Source organism: Malaclemys terrapin, chromosome 15 (genome assembly GCF_027887155.1).
Source record: "Malaclemys terrapin pileata isolate rMalTer1 chromosome 15, rMalTer1.hap1, whole genome shotgun sequence".
Taxonomy (NCBI): domain Eukaryota; kingdom Metazoa; phylum Chordata; order Testudines; family Emydidae; genus Malaclemys; species Malaclemys terrapin.
In genome coordinates, this window is record NC_071519.1 from 26,421,531 (window position 1) to 26,441,568 (window position 20,038).

The window sequence follows — 20,038 nt, forward strand, 5'->3', positions numbered from 1 at the left end:
TTACCCTTCCAAAAAATTGTCACTGAGGGGATCTCAGGGTGGGGGCGAGCTGGAGAGCAACCACCACACCCCCACCACACCCACCTCTGGGCGTTGCAACCTGGGTGTGGGGTTGCAGTGCCACTCAGGTTTGGCTTGTCCATCTCCTGCCTGAAGGGGGGGCTGCCGAGTCAAATTTCAGTGAGTGGCACTGCAACCCCGCCTACCAGGTTGCAACTTTACTCCATTTGGGAGCCCTCTCAAATGAGGGTGCAAGGTAAACTGTCTCTTTGGCCTCCCTATTTCTTTCCCCCGCTCCCCTGGGCAGCCTTGGTTAGCACACAGGACTGGGAATCATGAGTCCTGGCTTCTACTCATTGCTCTGGAACCAGTCAATTTAACCTCCCAGTGCCTCATTTTACCCAAATGTAAAATTGGGATGATGATATCTATCCCACGCGGGTGTTGACACAATGTACCTTTGCAAAGTGCTAACCTATTGTTTTTAATTGCACAATATTTGTACTAAGAAATGACTGGTCTTGCAGCATAGATATTAATTGCAATGCCCAGTGGGTGGAATAGTTGGATCATAGCTCTATAATGAAACAGTTCTCCTTGGCCTTTGCATCCTTATTGTATCATCCATGAAGTCACAGACAGTCCCCTTGGTAATCTGATCTATTTTGTCACCTAGGCAAGCTTGCTTGGGCAATAGAGAGTCACTTGCACCAAAAATCAAAACTACTCCCAGTCCCAAAGGACCAGTCACTTACAATGGGTCTGTTGCGCCTTAGATCTTACACCAAAGACAACAATTGTAGCCAATCCTCTAATAAACTATCTAACCATGTATTAACTAGGAAAGGGAAATGAGAGAGTTATTCACAAGGTTAAAGCAGGTAACATACACACACAAATGAGTTACAGCCTTAAGTTTCAAAAGGCAATAGAAGCTTCTATAATAAGCAAGCTCTATATGTCTCCTGGGGCTAACCCAGGCTAAACACTGGAATCTCTTGCTTATGGTTAGAAAACCTTGCCCTTGCCCAGCTTAAAGAAGCAGTTCTTCCTTGTTAAGGCATTTTTATTCCTTTCCCCATTCTGCTTCCAGCTGCAAACTTAGCTGATGGGAGGAATTCACTTGCACGCCTCCTCTTCAAAGGGAGTGAGGGGGTGAGCAATCAACAAATTGTTTTGTCATCTGGTGTTGATGGGCCTTCTCTGCTGGGCAAAGCCTAACACCTTTTGTTGGAAGCCAGCATCTCACACTAATTCATGTCCCTTTGTCTGGTGATTTACATAGTTACAGTCTTAAAAAGCAAACACTTAAATACTATCTTCCTGGGATACAGATGTTATATGTGAGATTAATGCATGCACCAATTTACGAACATTCAATAAAGACTAATCACTAAGCATATTTTTATAATTCTAATACCTATTTTAACAACACTAACACACACAAGCCAGAAAAAAGAAGAACAGGAGTACTTGTGGCACCTTAGAGACTAACAAATTTATTAGAGCATAAGCTTTCGTGGACTACAGCCCACTTCCACGAAAGCTTATGCTCTAATAAATTTGTTAGTCTCTGAGGCCTTGTCTACACTACGAGAGTAGTTCGATTTTACTTAAATCGAATTTTTGGAATCGATATTGCAAAGTCGAACGTGTGTGTCCACACTAAGGACAGTAATTCGACTTTGTGAGTCCACACTAACGGGGAAAGCGTCGACATTGGAAGTGGTGCACTGTGGTCAGCTATCCCACAGTTCCCGGAGTCCCCGCTGCCCATTGGAATTCTGGGTGGAGCCGCAAATGCCTTCTGGGTAAAAAAAAGGTGTCCAGGGTGCTTTTGGGTAACTGTCGTCATCCGTCCATCACTCCCGCCCTCCCTCCCTGAAAGCGCCGGCGGGAAATCAGTTCGCGCACTTTTCTAGTCAGTGACAGCGCGGACGCCACAGCACTGCGAGCATGGAGCCTGCTGCAACCATCACTGCAGTTGTGGCCGCTCTCAACGCCTCGCAACTTATCATACACCTTTCCCTGAGGCAGATGCAGAAAAGTCAGGCGAGGAGGCTACGTCAACGCGGTGATGGCCTGAAGTCTGAGAGTAGCACAGACCTCTCAGAAAGCAGGGGACCCAGCGCCGAGAACATCACGGTGGCAATGGGTCATGTTGATGCCGTCGAAAGGAGATTCTGGGCACGGGAAACAAGCACTGAGTGGTGGGACCGCATAGTGCTGCAGGTCTGGGATGAATCCCAGTGGCTGCGAAACTTTCGCATGCGGAAGGGAACTTTCCTGGAACTTTGTGAGTTGCTGTCCCCTGCCCTGAAGCGCAATGACACCCGGATGCGAGCAGCCCTGACTGTCCAGAAGCGAGTGGCCATAGCCCTGTGGAAGCTTGCAACGCCAGACAGCTACCGGTCAGTCGCGAACCAGTTTGGGGTGGGCAAATCTACCGTGGGGGTTGTTGTGATGCAAGTAGCCAAGGCAATCGTTGATGTACTGCTGCCAAAGGTAGTGACCCTGGGAAACGTGGAGGCGATCATAGATGGCTTCGCAGCGATGGGATTCCCAAACTGCGGTGGGGCCATAGATGGAACTCACATCCCTATCCTGGCACCGGAACACCAGGCCAGCCAGTACATTAACAGAAAGGGCTACTTTTCCATGGTGCTGCAAGCACTGGTGGACCACAGGGGACGTTTTACCAACATCTACGTGGGATGGCCGGGCAAGGTTCATGACGCTCGTGTTTTCAGGAACTCTGGTCTGTTTAGACGGCTGCAGCAAGGTATTTACTTCCCGGACCACAAAATAACTCTTGGGGATGTGGAGATGCCTATAGTCATCCTCGGGGACCCAGCCTACCCGCTAATGCCCTGGCTCATGAAGCCCTATACTGGCGCCCTGGACACTGAAAAAGAACTCTTCAACTACCGGCTGAGCAAGTGCAGAATGGTGGTGGAGTGTGCTTTTGGCCGTCTCAAGGGGAGATGGAGAAGCTTACTGACTCGCTGTGATCTCAGCGAAACCAATATCCCCATTGTTATTGCAGCTTGCTGTGTGCTCCACAATCTCTGTGAGAGCAAGGGGGAGACCTTTATGGCGGGGTGGGAGGTTGAGGAAAATAGCCTGGCTGCTGATTACTCACAGCCAGACAGCCGGGCGATTAGAAGAGACCAGCGGGAAGCGCTGTGCATCCGGGAGGCTTTGAAAGCAAAGTTCCTGAGTGAGCAGGGTAACCTGTGACTTTAAAGTTTGTGTATTGAGAAGCTAAACCTGCCCCCATTTCTTTGCCCAGTTAATGTTGACTATCCTATCCAGTTACATACCCCCTTCACCCCACTTCCAACACACATTTCAAAATAAAAATAGTTCTACTTTGTTAAAGCACACCGTTTTCTTTAATACTGTATTCGCGGGAATTTTTTAAAACTGGGACGCAGACTGTGGTGCGGAGCGGGTGTACTGTAGTGGCGCGAATGCAGCTTCTAAACTCAAGGATTGACAGGCTCCGCTGCGGTGGGATGGTTGTTTCAACGGAGCCTGTCACCCCTCCTGATAGGGACTGTGTGTATGGGGGGGTCTATGTGACTTTGTGGCAGGGGGAGGACGGTTACAGATCCCCTGCTGTGTGGCTCTGTGATCCTGCCTAAGGACCGCCGCTTAAGATCTGTAACTGCCCTCCCCTGCCACAAAGTCACAGAGCAACCCACCCCCCACCACATAACATGAAAACAACCTCCCAGACTAACCAGGGTAACTAGTCACTGCATCACTGCACTATGTATGTGCCCTGCTGCTGTGCCTGCCCCCGACTATATACCCTGCCAAAGGTGACTGTCCTGTCGAATTACCAACCCCCTATCCCCCCCTCCTGCAAAAGAACATGATGGAAACAGTAGTTAACAGAAACGTATTTTTTATTATCAACCAAACATGGAACTGGGAAAGTGAAACTTGGACGGGGGCTTGTGTCAGGCGGGAAGGAAAGAACTTGTCAAATTTTGGGGAATGAGAGCCTTCTGCTGCTCGAGCTCTCTGCAGGGGTGGAGTGAGAGTTAGCAGGGACTCTGCCGCCTCTCCTTCTGTGCACTTTGGGTGAGGGGAGTATGGGACTTGGTGGCGGGGGAGGGCGGTTAGAGATGGACTGCAGCGGGGCTCTGTCCTCCTGCCTCCGTTCCTGCAGAACATCCACAAGGCGCCGGAGCGTGTCCGTTTGCTCCCTCATTAGTCCAAGCAGGGTTTGAGTCGCCTGCTGGTCTTCCTGACGCCACCTCTCCTCCCGATCCATGTTGGCTTGGTGCATTCGGGTCAAGTTCTCCCGCCACTGGGTCTGCTGTGCTGCCTGGGCTCTGGAGCAGGCTATAAGCTCCGAGAACATGTCCTCCCGTGTCCTCTTCTTCTTATGCCTAATCCGCGCTAGCCTCTGGGAGTGTGATGACAGGCTAGGTTGTGAGACAGTCGCAGATGGGGCTGTGGGAATGGGAAAAAGGGAGTGAATTCCTCAGAAAGATAAATGTAGTTGTGAACAAAGAACATAGTCTTTCTCTGTTAACAAGACCATGCACAGCACCTCTCACATGCGCACTCAGCACAAGGTCGAATTCTCGGCCTTCGCATTCAGTGCCTGGGGTCTTCTACAGCACATTTGAGAAGCCTCTCAGGAGAACGGAATTTCTGTTGCAGGCAGACATGGTAAGCCGTAGACTTGTGGCAGCTTAAAACTTTAATATTAGCAATGGCCTCATTTCACATTGAAATCAATGTCAGTCCCTGCTGCCAGCAATTCGGCAAGCAGGAAGTCTGCTCCTGTCCCACACCCTCGCGGCTGTCCCCGGGAACGATCCCTTTCGGCTGCCCCTCTCCCGCCTCCACCGCGTGGCTGCAAACCAGCGGTTACAGTTCTGTAAAGGAACGGCAAAGCAGTCCCAACACTAACATTCCCCTACCTCATTCAAAGCAGGTCATCATGAGCGACATCACCCTCATGAGGATCTCTGACAGCGAGAAAGAGAGAATGCTCCGGGAAAGCCTGCAAAGACCAGGGCCGTATGCCGCCATGCTGTGCAGAGCAATGATTCCAGAGTACTTGATAGTCTCGTGGCGTGGCAACGTGTCCTACTACGGAGGACCCAATAAGGCCGCTCTCCCCAAGAACCTAATGCAGCGGATTTCCAATTACCTCCAGGAGAGCTTCCTCGAGATGTCACAGGAGGATTTCTGCTCCATCCCCGGACATATAGACCGCATTTTACTGTAGCTGCTGTAGCAGTGACTAACCAGTAGAGCGGCTTGGGCAGGACAATCATGCAAAACCGGACATTGCTAGATTTTTTTTCAATAGTTGCACTGCCCATGACTGAACCGTTAAGCTAATCAAACTAATCATGAGAAACCCATTTTTTAAATTGTTAATATTCCTGTTCTGTTACAAATAAATGTTTAGATTTTTACAACACTTACTGGCTGATCCTTCCCCAGATTCTGTGTCCGGGGTAACGGCTGGGGAGGGTTGGTAGGGGATCTCTGTAAGGGTGATGAAGAGATCCTGGCTGTCGGGGAAATCAGCGTTGTGAGCGCTGTCGACTGCCTCGTCCTCCTCATCTCCTTCCTCATCTTCCCCGTCCGCTAACATGTCCGAGGATCCAGCCGTGGACACTATCCCATCCTCAGAGTCCACGGTCACTGGTGGGGTAGTGGTGGCGGCCGCACCGAGGATGGAATGCAGTGCCTCGTAGAAACGGGATGTCTGGGGATGGGATCCGGAGCGTCCGTTTGCCTCTTTGGTCTTCTGGTAGCCTTGTCTCAGCTCCTTGATTTTCACGCGGCACTGCGTTACATCCCGGCTGTATCCTCTCTCTGCCATGTCTTTAGAGATCTTCTCGTAGATCTTTGCATTCCGTCTTTTGGATCGCAGCTCGGAAAGCACGGACTCATCGCCCCACACACCGATGAGATCCAAGACTTCCCGATCAGTCCATGCTGGGGCCCTCTTTCTATTCTGAGATTGCACGGCCATCACTGCTGGAGAGCTCTGCATCGTTGCCAGTGCTGCTGAGCTCGCCACGATGTCCAGACAGGAAATGAGATTCAAACTGGCCAGACAGGAAAAGGAATTCAAATTCAAATTTTCCCGGGGCTTTTCCTGTGTGGCAGTTCAGAGCATCCGAGCTCGTACTGCTGTCCAGAGCGTCAACAGAGTGGTGCACTGTGGGATAGCTCCCGGAGCTATTAGCGTCGATTTCCATCCACACCTAGCCTAATTCGACATGGCCATGTCGAATTTAGCGCTACTCCCCTCGTCGGGGAGGAGTACAGAAGTCGAATTAAAGAGACCTCTATGTCGAACTAAATACCTTCGCGGTGTGGACGGGTGCAGGGTTAATTCGATGTAACGGCGCTAACTTCGACATAAACGCCTAGTGTAGACCAGGCCTAAGGTGCCACAAGTACTCCTGTTCTTCTTTTTGCGGATACAGACTAACACGGCTGCTACTCTGACACAAGCCAGATTAATTCCAGCTACGTGTTTGTCAGTATCCAAGTGAGGCATGGGGATCTTGTGCCAGCATCACAGTTGGATTTAAGCATGTGCTTAAGTGCCTTGCTACTCTCCCAAATCATCCAACCAAGTTGATACCTGCCTGATACTAGCACAAGCTGCCTTTGTTTAGCTTCAGTCACAGGGAAATTGCAGGTTACCTGTCCACTTCGCAGACTAACATCGACCTTCTGGAAGAGACTTAGCAACCTACCCCACAGATAAAGCCAAAATAAGGGATAACAAGTGTAGTTGAAGAACCTGCTTGTAAATTAAACAAAAAGGCCTCAAAATGACTTAAAGTTTTCAAAACCAATTTTAAGAATTCATTTTTCAAATGATCATGGATGGGATATTTTGGACCAGATTCTCAGTGTGTCACTAAGTGTTCCCCATATCCAGAAGCCTCTAAAATTTCTCTGGGCCATTCATTCTCTCTCCAGTAGTCCATAAATGATTGAAGCAAAACTTATTTTTTTAAATGTGTATTTTATATTTAATATTAGTCCCTGGTTCAACCTCTCCTCTGAAGCTAATAAAAGATTTAGGTCCAGAAGCGCTTTAGCTTTTAGTATTAGAATTTTCCTATAAATAGAAATGTTGACAAAATATGTTAGTTTCTAATCCCATTCTGTGTGTATGTGTGCATTTGTGCTGTGTGTTCATGCGTGATTATCTGATGTGTTCCTGCTTGTGTGTTGAATGTGTGCATGCATTTATATATGTGTGCACCTGTTCCAGATGTGTAAGTAAATGTGGTTTTGCATGTGTATCTTGTACCTCTGTATGAAAGAATGCATGAAAGTGTATGCTGGCACATGTACATGGTATGTGCATTTAAGTACATCCATGTATGTATGTGTATATATATCTTTGGTGAAGGAGTTATGGGCTTTCTCACATTGAGTAGTACCTTACTCCTTGAGTAATCCCACTGATTTCAGTGCACATTGCAGAGGGGAGGGAATGGTACTCTGAGACACCTGACTTTCTGAAAATCATCCCCCTTTAAAGTGTCTCAAGTTGAGTACCAAAAATTGAGGCACTCAAAATCACTTTGAAATTCGTAGAATCGAAGGGACTACTTCAGGAGGGAGCATGACTAAGGGTTGCAGAATCTGGCCCCGTATATTTTAAAAAACACGTTGCTAAAAAGAACTGAAACTTTGTTATTACACTGTCCACCATGTACCATTTAGGTGTGTGAGCTTTTGCGTTGCTTAAAACATTTCTGTAGTTTTAATACAAATGTTAGACTGGGATGAAAGAGCAAGCCTCTCTCTTTTGTCTGCAGGGCCGGTGTGGGTGACCAAATCCATTGTCTTTTAGCACAAAGATAAATGTTTAAATATTAAAACTGTTTCACCAAAGTGTTCTGTTATATGATGTGCTGAGTGACACATCAGCTAGCCTGAAGGCTAAAGAGGATGCTCATTTTTAAGGCCTACATGCCCAGATGTGAGCCAAAGCTTATGCAACCTAGGAATTACTGTACAGGATCAGTCATGGGCCTTGCTCGGAATAAAGCTCCCATTGTTGTCCGTGGGAGTTTGCTTGACTAAGGAGTGAGTAAAGGTTTTAAAAATCTGAACACTATCGTAATTTTGAAATATAGCATGACGCTCAGGATCCATGGAGGACTGTGAGTCAGTGCGGGTTTTGCTGGAGTGAGGAGTCCAGGATCAGACTTCACGTAGCCACTCTGTTAGTAGATGAAACTTAAAGAACTGACCTTTGGGGAAATCATCTGTTATATCCCTCTAGTAGAGTGCATAACGTCTTATTTGGGTGGATTCTGCCCTCTTGTGGCTGGAAGGTTTCCTAGGGATGGGTGGAAAGATGCTATAGCCCATTGTGCACAAATATTATGGCTCTACTATGCACAGAATCAGCTGCATGGTACTATATCTGTTGCTTTTGCAAACCAGCAAATGTCTATCCCTACCAGCCTATAGATAACCACACAAACAGTTATGGATGATTTTGCTTCCTTAGGCAATCGCTCATAAGCAGAGCCAGCTGATTTTTTATACCCATTAAGTGTTTTTGTTTTTTAATTCCTCTGTTTATAAGATTAGGAGCAAACTCTGAGTTTTCTGGAGTGTTTCTTGATATTTGCTCTCTCCCATGCCCTCTCTCCCAGCCCCAAACCAGAGAGGATGGAATGCTGTTGGACAATGTGGTATCCCAATGATCTCGCCTAGATATTCCTGGCCAGGGCTTTGAGACACCCGAAGAAGATGCTGCCTCCCTAGGAAATCCAACCCAGGTTATACATGAAGCCCAGTTTGATGGCAAAGAAAGGACTTGGGGAGTTTAGTCAATGCTGTGTGTGAACACTCCCTGCAGTGGAAGATCAATTAAGCTCATTAATTAATCACCTAGTGCAGTGGCTCTCAACCTTTCCAGACTACTGTGCCCCTTTCAGGAATCTTGATTTGTCTTGCGTACCCCCAAGTTTCACCTCACTTAAAAACTACTTGCTTACAAAATTAAAAAAAAAAAATACAAAATACAAAAGTGTCAGAGCACACTATTACGGAAAAATTGCTGACTTTCTCATTATTACTATATAATTATAAAATAAATCAACTGGAATATAAATATTGTACTTACATTTTAGTGTATAGTATATAGAGCAGTATAAACAAGTCATTGTATGAAATTTTAGTTTGTACTGACTTCGCTAGTGCTTTTTATGTAGCCTAATGTAAAAAGGCAAATAGCTAGATGAGTTGATGCACCCCCTGGAAAGCCCTCTGTGTACCCCCAGGAGTTCACGTAACCCTGGTTGAGAACCACTGACCTAGTCAGTGCCAGTGGCTTAACTGACAGAGTATCCAGCAATTTAGGCCATAATAGAAAACAAGCATTTATCTTTAGAAAGAATAACTAATTGTGCTTGGGATATGAAAAAAAACTGATCCCAATTGTGGTTACTAGAAGCTTTGGCATCAGTGAACCAGCTATAAATTGAATTAGCTTTCCCTTTAGAGAAACCAGCCAACGTGGCTGAGTGGGGCCTCCTCCCGGGCCTGTTGATTCCTGTAGAGAGCAGGGTGGGGGAGATTAATTTGCAGAAGGAATCCACCCATTTTAAACTCTGTGGCAGTAAAGGCTGAAGGAGTGCCAGGGTATAAAGGAGGGCGGAGTAGGTGCTGGCTGGGTGCCGCCTTCAGCGTGGCTGTGAATGACTGATGTGATAATTTGTCACAGATGCTTTTGGCCATGTAAGAAAATTTTATTTGTAAGGAAAACAGGGTGGGGAACTGTAAAATGCATATAAGGTGTGTGTGCATGCAACTGGGCATACAAATCCTGATTCTTACCCAGGGAGCAGAGATTTTATAGGCTATGCATGCTGTTAATTCAGAACACACATTAAACCATTCAGCCCCTGTTTTCCCATGTCATTATTGTATCACTGTTACATTGCACAGATATCCTGAGCAGTGCCTTTAATCCAAGCACGTGACAAATATCAGTTAAGCAACACGGATAGATAAACTGAGGCACAGGGAGTGAAGGTCAAACAGCAATTCAGGAGCAGAGCTGGGAACAGGACCGAGGTATCCTGGCTCCAGCATGCATGCTTCTGAGGATAAAGTTTGTCCCAAAGGGAGGGAGAGAGCAAGCAAGAGAAGCCCAGGGAAGTGTCATTCTTGTTGTGTCTCTCTTATCCTTACACAAATGTAAAGGAGAGGTTAAAGGTGGAGAAAACCTTTCAGCCTTTCTGAATGTAAAAATTCTGAGGCAGAGTCATAGCGTGGTGAACAGGGCCACCAAGCGCGGGTTCGGGCCCCGGTGAAAAAAAATTTTCAGGCCCCCCCAGCAAGGGCAGACCGGCTAAACAGGGCCGACGAGGGCGGGGGAAGCCGGGCCCCGGGCCCCCTTCCAGACCACCGGGCCCCAGTAATTAGTACTGGCTTCCCCCCCATCTCGTTGGCCCTGGTGGTGAATACAGGTCCCGCAGTGTTGCCAACTCTTGCGATTTTCTTCAGTCTCACAACATTTGTTTTTTTTCTTAAAGCCCCTGCTCATGGAATCAAGAAATGACAGGAGCTTTCCTTTAATAATAATAAATAATAATTAATAAAAAACTTACCAGTCCTCATGTTTGCAGACGAAAGTTTGAAAACATGATCTGACTGCACTCTGAAGTCTCCATACCCAAAAAGAAGCCCACATTTATTTTATTTGTTACAAATCTAATTATTTTTAAGGCAATCTCACAATTTTAGGATAGGGTGATCAGATGTCCCAATGTTATACGGACAGTCCTGATATTGTGGGGCTTTGTCTTATATAGGTGCCTATTATCACCCACCCACCCACCTCCTGTCCTGTTTTTTCACACTTGTGATCTTGTCACCCTGTTTTAGGAACCTGACCCATCATTTTTGAATGTTGAGTTTGGCAATACTGTGTTCATGTCTGTCTGCTTTAAGTGCCTTTAAACATGTGGCTATTTCACAGCAGCAATGATGCCTGTCCCTTGGGAACAAGATGAAAGACTAAGACACCATGAAGCTTGAATGTTTGCCTTCAGATAGGTGGTGATCCCACACGTAACAGCACATCTTTTGCCATGCCCGAATTTTACTTTGAAAAACATGTTCAAACGAATCTCAAAACTCCCTGTGAAAACTCAGTCAAAACTGCCATTTTCCACTTGATTTCATGGCTGAACCAGAGATGACCCTGAGGCAAATGCTCAGAATTTTCCCAGTATCCCAGAACTCTGGAGCCATTTGAATCAAGATCCAAATTAGCATCTCGGGGCTAATTTCTAATCAAAGCCGTGAGATGGGCATGGTTCAGTGCAAAGCCATACTGTAGCCCAGATCTGTTTGGACCAGAGCCTGATTTAGGAACCGTTCCATGAAACTGGGCTTAATTTTGAGTTTGTAAGGAAGCCCCAAAACAGATGAGCTTTGCAATGACTCACAGAGCCCTAATATTAACACAGTGCATGTAAATGTAATGCTTTGCCTGGTATCACCCAGTCTTCCTTTTTCTTGATGTCAGATGCATGTAAGGATCTGATTCCCTCTAGTGGTCCAAGTTAGGATTTTTTTTGTAATGGTAAACTGTTCGGGACAATCAGGGTTCAGGGCCAGTTCGCTAACCTAATTATGCCATGCCTGCTTTACGGAAGATCAGACTTTTATTTCCCGAGCTTGACCTCTTACTTTCACTGCTGCAATAACACTGAACTCATCCTCTGGGGTTAGGGAGAGTCTCCCATTACATCACTCATCAGGGACCAGTCTGGCTGCCAGAAGTGGCATTAATGTAAAGGCTGGAAGGCTACACACTGAAATGCAAGCTTTTGGGTCATGGAAGTGTAAAAGAAGAAGGAAGTAAAGAAGGAGGCACTCTCAAGCCCGAGGGGGTGCACAGAGGACTGTGGTGTGCTCCAGAGGATGGAGCTCGGCTGTTCTCAGTGGTGGCAGATGACAGAACAAGAAGCAATGGTCTGAAGTTGCAGTGGGGGAGGTCTAGGTTGGATATTAGGAAACACAATTTCACTAGAAGAGTGGTGAAGCACTGGAATGGGTTAACTAGGGAGGTGGTGGAATCTCCATCCTTAGGGGTTTGACAAAGCCCTGGCTGGGATGATTTAGTTGGTGTTGGTCCAGCTTTGAGCAGGGGGTTGGACTAGATAACCTCCTGAGGTCTCTTCCAACCCTAATATTCTGTGATTCTATGTGGGGAACAAGCTTCATGTGAATTTAGCATTGACAGCTCAGTGGAGACCAAAGTAATCTGTTCTTTGTGCTCAGACAACCTGATGTCAATTTACGTGACACTTTTAATCAGATACAAAGTGTACAGTAAGCGAAAGTACTGCATTTTCTTTGCTACTATGAAGCAAAGAGTTCCCAAAATCAGCCCCAGCTGAACCTGTTAGTTCATAGATATTTCCTTCCTCTTGGTCACTGACCACCGGTTTGTGTCTTTCAGCTTCCTGTTCAGTTTGGATGTCAGGGGCTCAAACGGAGTTTAAGAGGGTGGCTGAGGAAAACGTCACTCTGCCCTGTCACCACCGTCTGGGCCTCCTGGAGCCAAGAAGCCTGGATATTGAGTGGCTGCTGCATGATTCCAAAGCCGACCAAAAAGTGGTAGGTCTCCGTTCAGCCACAATTAGCATCCACCAAGAAGAAGCCATGTTTCCTTGTTGCATTGAGGGGGAGAACTTATTCATGTAGGTTGATATCAACACTAGCCTCTGAACTGGCAATCCTCCGAGTGGAAATGGGCACACAAGAGGAAATGAAGAATGAATCTCTCATCTGCCAGTAGCTGCTCGGCTACTCGTAGCCTCTCATTGGAAAAAGAAAAAAACAGTCCAACACAGAGAAATGGTTCAAAAACATATAGGAAGCTGTGCTTATGGAAAAATTAACACACCAATTACATACCCACCAAAATGGACAGAGGACAGATAGAGACATAGAAAAGTGGTTACCTTTTATTCAGTACTCAGATAAAGTATATTCACCTGCAGATAAAGCCAGCACCCCTCTCCAATTGTTTTAAATACTAACATAGACATGCCTGGTCAGTTAAATATGTGTATATTGAGATTTCACTCAGCTTAATAAAATCACTAGAAACGACATAGGTGTTGTAATTATGCTCACTCTGGAATAGGGTAAATCATGTTAAACTGAAAGATCTGATGACTCTATTCTTGAATAATGTTTCGGTAAACAAAAGCTAACTGTTATAATGATTGTCTTGTTTCTGATATTGACATGGCAAGGATTTGTAAATTTATTAAAATTTCCCAAATAAAAAATAGTTTAAAAATAAATTAAAATGGGGATGGTAATATTTCCCTATTTCATAGAGGATAAATATGTTAAAACTGTAATGCACTCCCATACTCCTGTAATGGGGGGGTGTATAAGTACCTACAGTAAATGGATGGAAGTGTAGTGCTGTTTGCACCAGTGAAAAGGGTAAGCAGCACCAATGTAAATCACACTACACCAGTATAAACTATGTCTACACTAGGGGTTTGTACCAGTGCAGCTAGACTGGTGATTGAAATCCCAGCATAGACAAGGGTTTTCTAAACTGAACCATGGCAGAGTTTTTAGAGGGATTAAACTGTGGGTACAGGAAGAAAGCTCAGTGCAACCGTAACTGAATAACTACCAACATCTCCATAATTACTAATAACCAAAGTAATTGCCAAATAGAAATCCTATTTTGCAAGCTGACCTGGTTTCAAGTATGTGATTCGTTTGTTTGGTTGAGCTGTACAGTACAGTGACTGGTCCAACTGACTGATCGATGGCTAACTCTGCCTTTTAGGTTATCACCTACTCTGGAGGCAACGTGTATAATGACCTGAATGAGGGGCAAAAAGGTCGTGTTTCCTTCACCTCCAATTTCCTAGCTGGAGACGCCTCCTTACGCATTGTATCTCTGCAGCCAAGTGATGCGGGGCAGTACACGTGTAAAGTTAAAAATGCCGGGCAGTACGAGTGGTATCGCATTACCCTGTTTGTTCTAGGTAAGGTCGTTTTGTTTTTTTCAAAAGAAAACCCACTAGACTCAATTCCTTGAGGCAGATTTTGCTTCAGCACAGTACCGATGCACCTGAATTGCTCCCAGTATCTCACAATCAGGTTTCACATTCAAGCTTCACATTTGCCTTTGCGCTTTCCAGTGAAGGGCAGAGACTGGAAGAGGCCTAAAGTGCTGTTTGGAAGTTACCACAGCCAACTGAAGGATAGCATAAAACATTCTGTCTGAATTGTATCTCTGATTTGATCACAAAAGCTTGCCATTGTGGCTGAGTTGGTGATGACCCCATACAGAGTTTGAGCAGCGAACTGGAACTGGCCAGATGTCTGATGGGAACAAGATGCTGGAGTTGGCATTGTTTCCTCCCTGACTGAAGGCTTTCAGTTTGGGTTTTTGCTTAGTATACAGTTAATAAAATAAATAAATAATAGGGATGCAGGGCCCCCAGCAGATAGTGGGGAAAAGGACGGATGGACAGACGGAAGGAAGGAATCAGTGAAGTAGAAGAGGGTGGACCACAGGGCATTCAAGGAATGAAGAGCACTTAAAGCAGAATGTGATACAGGGGTTTGTAGTGTACTGAGCTGCTTCGTGATGAGATTATGGGCATTAAGCCAAGGCACCTTACCTTCCTTGCTCTGCTAGGCATTCATATGGGTGGCAGACAGTATCTAATTCCCAAAGGGGACAAGGATGGTGCTTTGGCCTCCTTTACCCTAGGGCAAATCCCAAGGAGGGAACTGGCACCAATGGCATGTCATGTTGCTTCTGTGCCCATAGGAGACAAATTCATTCCCTGTCCTCAGGCTGTGGTGAGAGTCATTGCTCTAAAGGGGTCAGAAGTAACGCCAATAAACAAGCAGCAGCGATATTCTGTGACACCCCCCCAGAATGGCTAATTTGGAAAGGCAGCTTTCAGAAGCTGCTAGAAACAGTATCCTCTTGCCCTCTGGCTATGAGCAGCCATAGAAAGTGTTGCTACTTGATATCCAGGTGGCAGGTTCTGCCCTATTTCCTTGGGGAATGCTCAGCTCTTATTAAACTCAGTGGTTATTGTTGTTGGAGGTGAGGTTTCTAGCTTGCTTCCAGGGATGAAATCCTGGACCCATTGAAGTCAGTGGCAAAGCTCCCATTGACTTCAAAAACGCCAGGATTTCACACCAGATTCTGAGGGTACATCTACACTACAGAGGGGAGTCGATTTAAGATACGCAAATTCAGCTACGTGAATAGCGTAGCTGAATTCGACGTATCGCAGCCGACTTACCCCGCTGTGAGGACGGCGGTAAAATCGACTTCTGCGGCTTTCTGTCGACGGCGCTTACTCCCACCTCCGCTGGTGGAGTAAGAACGTCGATTCGGGGATCGATTGTCGCGTCCCAACCGGACGCGATAAATCGATCCCCGAGAGGTCGATTTCTACCCGCCGATTCAGGTGGGTAGTGTAGACCTAGCCTTAGTTAACTATTGATCCAAACTCCCAACCTGTTTCTTCCAGAGAAACCTTCCAAGCCCAAATGCTGGGTGGAAGGCGAGCTTTTTGAAGGAAAGGAACTCTCCTTGCAGTGCAATTCTGCCTCCGGCACAGCACCCATCAAGTACCAGTGGCAGCGCATAAGTGACAAGGAAGGAAAAATCGGGCACTTGCCACCCACGGCACGAGTCAGTAAGTCATCCCAGGGCCCGTCCTAGTTCTCATGGTGTTTCAACAAACGGAAGAGCCATCCCTAAGGGAAAAAAAAGAGGCCTACCCTCTATTCCTCCCTACTCCCAGCTCTGTCACTGGATGATGGTGTAACATTGGGCAAATCACTGAATTGCTCTCAGCATATTTCCCTGTCATTACAATAGAGGCTATTAAGTAGATGTGGTGCAGTATTGACTAAGAACTGCAATCATGAGTCAGGGCTCCATTGCGCTAGACCCTGGAGGTACCCATAACAACAGGACCGTCCCTGCCCCGAGGAGTTTACAACCTAAGTATTCAACTTTATTATTTGTTGAATGTCAACAATATGATCAATGATAATAATACTTCTCAGGGGTGTTCTGAGGCCTAATCCATTGCTTTTAATGTGGGTTGAGATCTTTGTACGATAGGTAGTATAGAAATGCTAATTATTTATTGTTAGCATTATTTATTTGTTTTAACATAACAGATAGAAACCCCACCCCAAGATTGGAGCCGCATTGTATAAACATAGTGAGAAACAGTCTCTGCCCCAATGAGCCGGCAACTTAAATAGGTAAGACAAACAAAGTGTTGGAGGGGAAAGAGAGAGACAGATAGGTCAAGCAACTTGCCCAAGGTTACCCAGAAAGTCAGTGGCAGGGCTGGAAATAGAATACAGCTCTTCTCTGTCCAAGTTCAGTGCTCTATCCACTGGACAACATTTCTTCTAATTTTTATTACTCATTTATTCATTTTGCTTGTTTTTTGTTTTCATTTCAGACATTTCTAACCCTGGGCAAGTTCTAATGAAGAATCTCACACAGATGGTTACAGGGTTATACCAATGCACTGCTTCCAATGACGCTGGCCAAGAGACCTGTGTTGTGCAGGTGACAGTGCAGTGTGAGTATCAGAGGGTAGCGAGTATCCAGGGTGCTTTAACAATGGCAATACCTCCAAAGAGTCTCCTGTGCTGATAAAAGCTCTGTTTCTGCGCAGGAGAAATGCACACCTTTGGTTTAACCTGAATACGTGCAATCTCTGAAGTAACTCTTCCTTACTCATTACTGACTTTATGGGTTTGCATAACATTTACTGGTATAACCTAGGGTTGTACAAAAATATTTCAGGTGCAGTCACTTGGTTTCCTTTGCCTCTGAGAAGGAAAGACTGGCAGAGCACTGGGAATAATGCTGAATTGCTGAGCTTCCAAAGCATTCAGGTGTACTGTACAGCTGTACAGAAGTACATGTACTTATAGATTTACTGGCTGTATAATAGAGGACTATTAACTATAACATCCCAATCCAGAATTAAGCATCTGTCCCAATTAAGAGAGGAAGCTCTCTAAACACAGCCTGAAAAGACTTACTGTGAAACGGAATAACATGCTGATTAAAAATGACATTTGCCGCATTTCATTTCTAATCCATGTTTGACAATTTCTGCATAAAGACCAGAGATTAGGATGTCAGACCTGGTTAACCACCTCAGCTGGAGTCGTGTGTGCACCTGGAACAGGGGTGGGATACCAGGCTATGGCTAGCACACTGCATTGCATGTCCCAAGATCTATGTTTAGAAATCAATCAATCCATAGAACACATTTTTCCTGGGTTTTCAAAACTCGGTGGGTCCAATTCACACGTGAGATCAGCGGCGAGGTTGGAGCTAGAACACCACTGGGATATACAAAAGGGGCCTGGTGTGAGCGTTCTCTGTGTTTTGCAATTTATCTCCATCCCAGTCTGAAATTGCCTGAATCTGATGATGTTGCGAAGATCATCTTTTTCCCCACACATTTGAAAATAGTGTGTATGTGTGGAGGGGGGTCGCCGAGGGAAAAAGAGGTGACTTGTAAGGTGATGGATTGTTCAAAGGAGAGAGGGGTTTGAGTTTTCAAGTTGTCTGGCTTACTGGTGTTGGTTATCAAATTGTACTACTGCACCTAGGGTGTTTTTTAAGACAAGTCAAGGATGCCCAGGGCATAGGGATAGGTGCCATTTTTAGCATTTCTATAAATCTAAGGGCTTTTCTATACAATAAATTTTCAATGGCTTAATTTAAGGTGTGATTTTTTTAAACCAATCTAGTTATATCAGTAAAAACCCGTGTGGACACACTGCAGTTTAAGAGTGGCGTATTTCGGTGTAGCTTAAACCTATACCTAATCAATGGCCTGGTCTACACTATTAGTTTAGGTCGAATTTAGCAGCGTTAAATCGAATTAACCCTGTACCCATCCACACAACGAAGCCATTTACTTCGACATAAAGGTCTCTTAAAATCTATTTCTGTACTCCTCCCCGACGAGGGGAGTAGCGCCGAAATCGAAATTCTCATTTCGAATTAGGGTTAGTGTGGCCGCAATTCGACGGTATTGGCCTCCGGGAGCTATCCCACAGTGCACCATTGTGACCACTCTGGACAGCAATCTGAACTCGGATGCACTGGCCAGGTAGACAGGAAAAGCCCTGCAAACTTCTGAATTTCATTTCCTGTTTGCCCAGCGTGGAGAGCACAGGTGACCACGCAGAGCTCATCAGCACAGGTAGCCATGCAGTCCGAGAATCAAAAAAGAGCACCAGCATGGACCGTACAGGAGGTACTGGATCTGATCGCTATATGGGGAGAGGATTCCGTGCTAGCATTAGGGTGACCAGATGTCCCGATTTTATAGGGACAGTCCCGATTTTTGGCTCTTTTTCTTATATAGGCTCCTATTACCCCCCACCCCCATCCCGATTTTTCACACTTGCTGTCTGGTCACCCTAGCAGAACTACATTCCAAAAGACGAAATGCCAAAAGATTTGAAAAAATCTCCAAGGGCATGATGGAGAGAGGCCACAATAGGGACTCACTACAGTGCCGCGTGAAAGTTAAGGAGCTCAGACAAGCCTACCAGAAAACCAAAGAAGAAAATGGAAGGTCCGGGTCAGAGCCATAGACATGCCGCTTCTACGCTGAGCTGCATGCAGTTCTAGGGGGGGCCGCCACCACTACCCCAGCTCTGACCGTGGATTCCGAGGAGGGGATAATCTCAGCCATGCCTGAGGATTCTGTGGACGGGGAAGATGAGGAGGAGGAGGAGGACGAGCTTGCAGAGAGCACACAGCACTCCGTTTTCCCCAACAGCCAGGATCTTTGTCTCAGCCTGCCTGAAGTACCCTCCCAAGGCAGTATCCCAGACAATGAGGCCATGGAAGGGACCTCTGGTGAGTGTACCTTTGTAAATATAAAACATGGTTTAAAAGCAAGCATTTTTTAATGATTAATTTGCCCTGAGGACTTGGGATGCATTCGCGGCTAGTACTGCTACTGGAAAAGTCTGTTAACGTGTCTGGGGATGGAGCAGAAATCCTCCAGGGACATCTCCATGGAGCTCTCTTGGAGGTACTCCAAAAGCCTTGCCACAAGGTTCTGGGCAGTGCAGCCTTATTCCGTCCTCCATGGTAGGACACTTGACCACGCCATGCTAGTAGCAAGTAATCTGGTATCATTGCATGACAAAGCCTGGCAGCGTATGGTCCCGGTGTTTGCTGGCGTTCAAACAACATCCATTCTTTATCTCGCTGTGTTATCCTCAGGAGAGTGATATCGTTCATGGTAACCTGGTTGAAATATGGGAATTTAATTAAGGGGACAGAAGTGGCCATTCCTACTGGGCTGTTTGCCTGTGGCTGAAAAGAAATCCATCCCTGCAGTTAGCCAAGTGGGGGGGCGGGGATAAAGCGATCATCCCAGAGAATTGGATGGGGGTGGGGGAGTTAGTTTGGTTTCTGCTGCTGCACGTTAACAGGAAAACCGCAGCACTCAACGGGCTTTGCTTGGTATGTGGGAAAGGAAGGCGCAGAAGCCGAAAGACAATGGCTTACCATGGCCGCATGCAAGCCGAATTCTGTTGCCGGACCTGCGTCTGTGATCTCTAACACCAAAACCGCAGGCGTTCAATATTAAGATGCAAAATGCGACCTTGTACCGAAATCACATGTGCTATGTAATGGGAATAGTGTTGTTTACTGTGAAAGAGTATAAGCATTGTTCTGTAAAATGTATCTTTTTAAATACTTCTCTCCCTTTTTTCCCTCCCTCCCGCAGCTGTAAATTTTTCAAGCCTCCCTCCTCCGCCCCGAAGGCTATCTCAGATAAGGCGGCGAAAAAAACAGACACGAGACGAAATGTTCTCTGAAATCATGGAATCGACCTGCAACGAAAGAGCTCATCTGAATGAGTGGAAGGACACGGTATCAAAGTACAGGAAAAATGCCAGTGAACGTGAGGACAGGAGG

General features: G+C 46.1%; 1 protein-coding gene across 1 annotated transcript in view; it reads left to right on the forward strand.

Annotated features, from left to right (window-relative positions):
- Nucleotides 1-20,038, forward strand: part of CLMP (CXADR like membrane protein) — a 75,270-nt gene that overhangs the window by 46,948 nt on the left and 8,284 nt on the right. Inside the window, exons 2-5 of the mRNA XM_054005741.1 lie at nucleotides 12,503-12,660; nucleotides 13,862-14,063; nucleotides 15,576-15,743; nucleotides 16,530-16,652. Coding sequence (XP_053861716.1) covers nucleotides 12,503-12,660; nucleotides 13,862-14,063; nucleotides 15,576-15,743; nucleotides 16,530-16,652 — 651 coding nt within the window. The remainder of the gene's footprint in view (nucleotides 1-12,502; nucleotides 12,661-13,861; nucleotides 14,064-15,575; nucleotides 15,744-16,529; nucleotides 16,653-20,038) is intronic.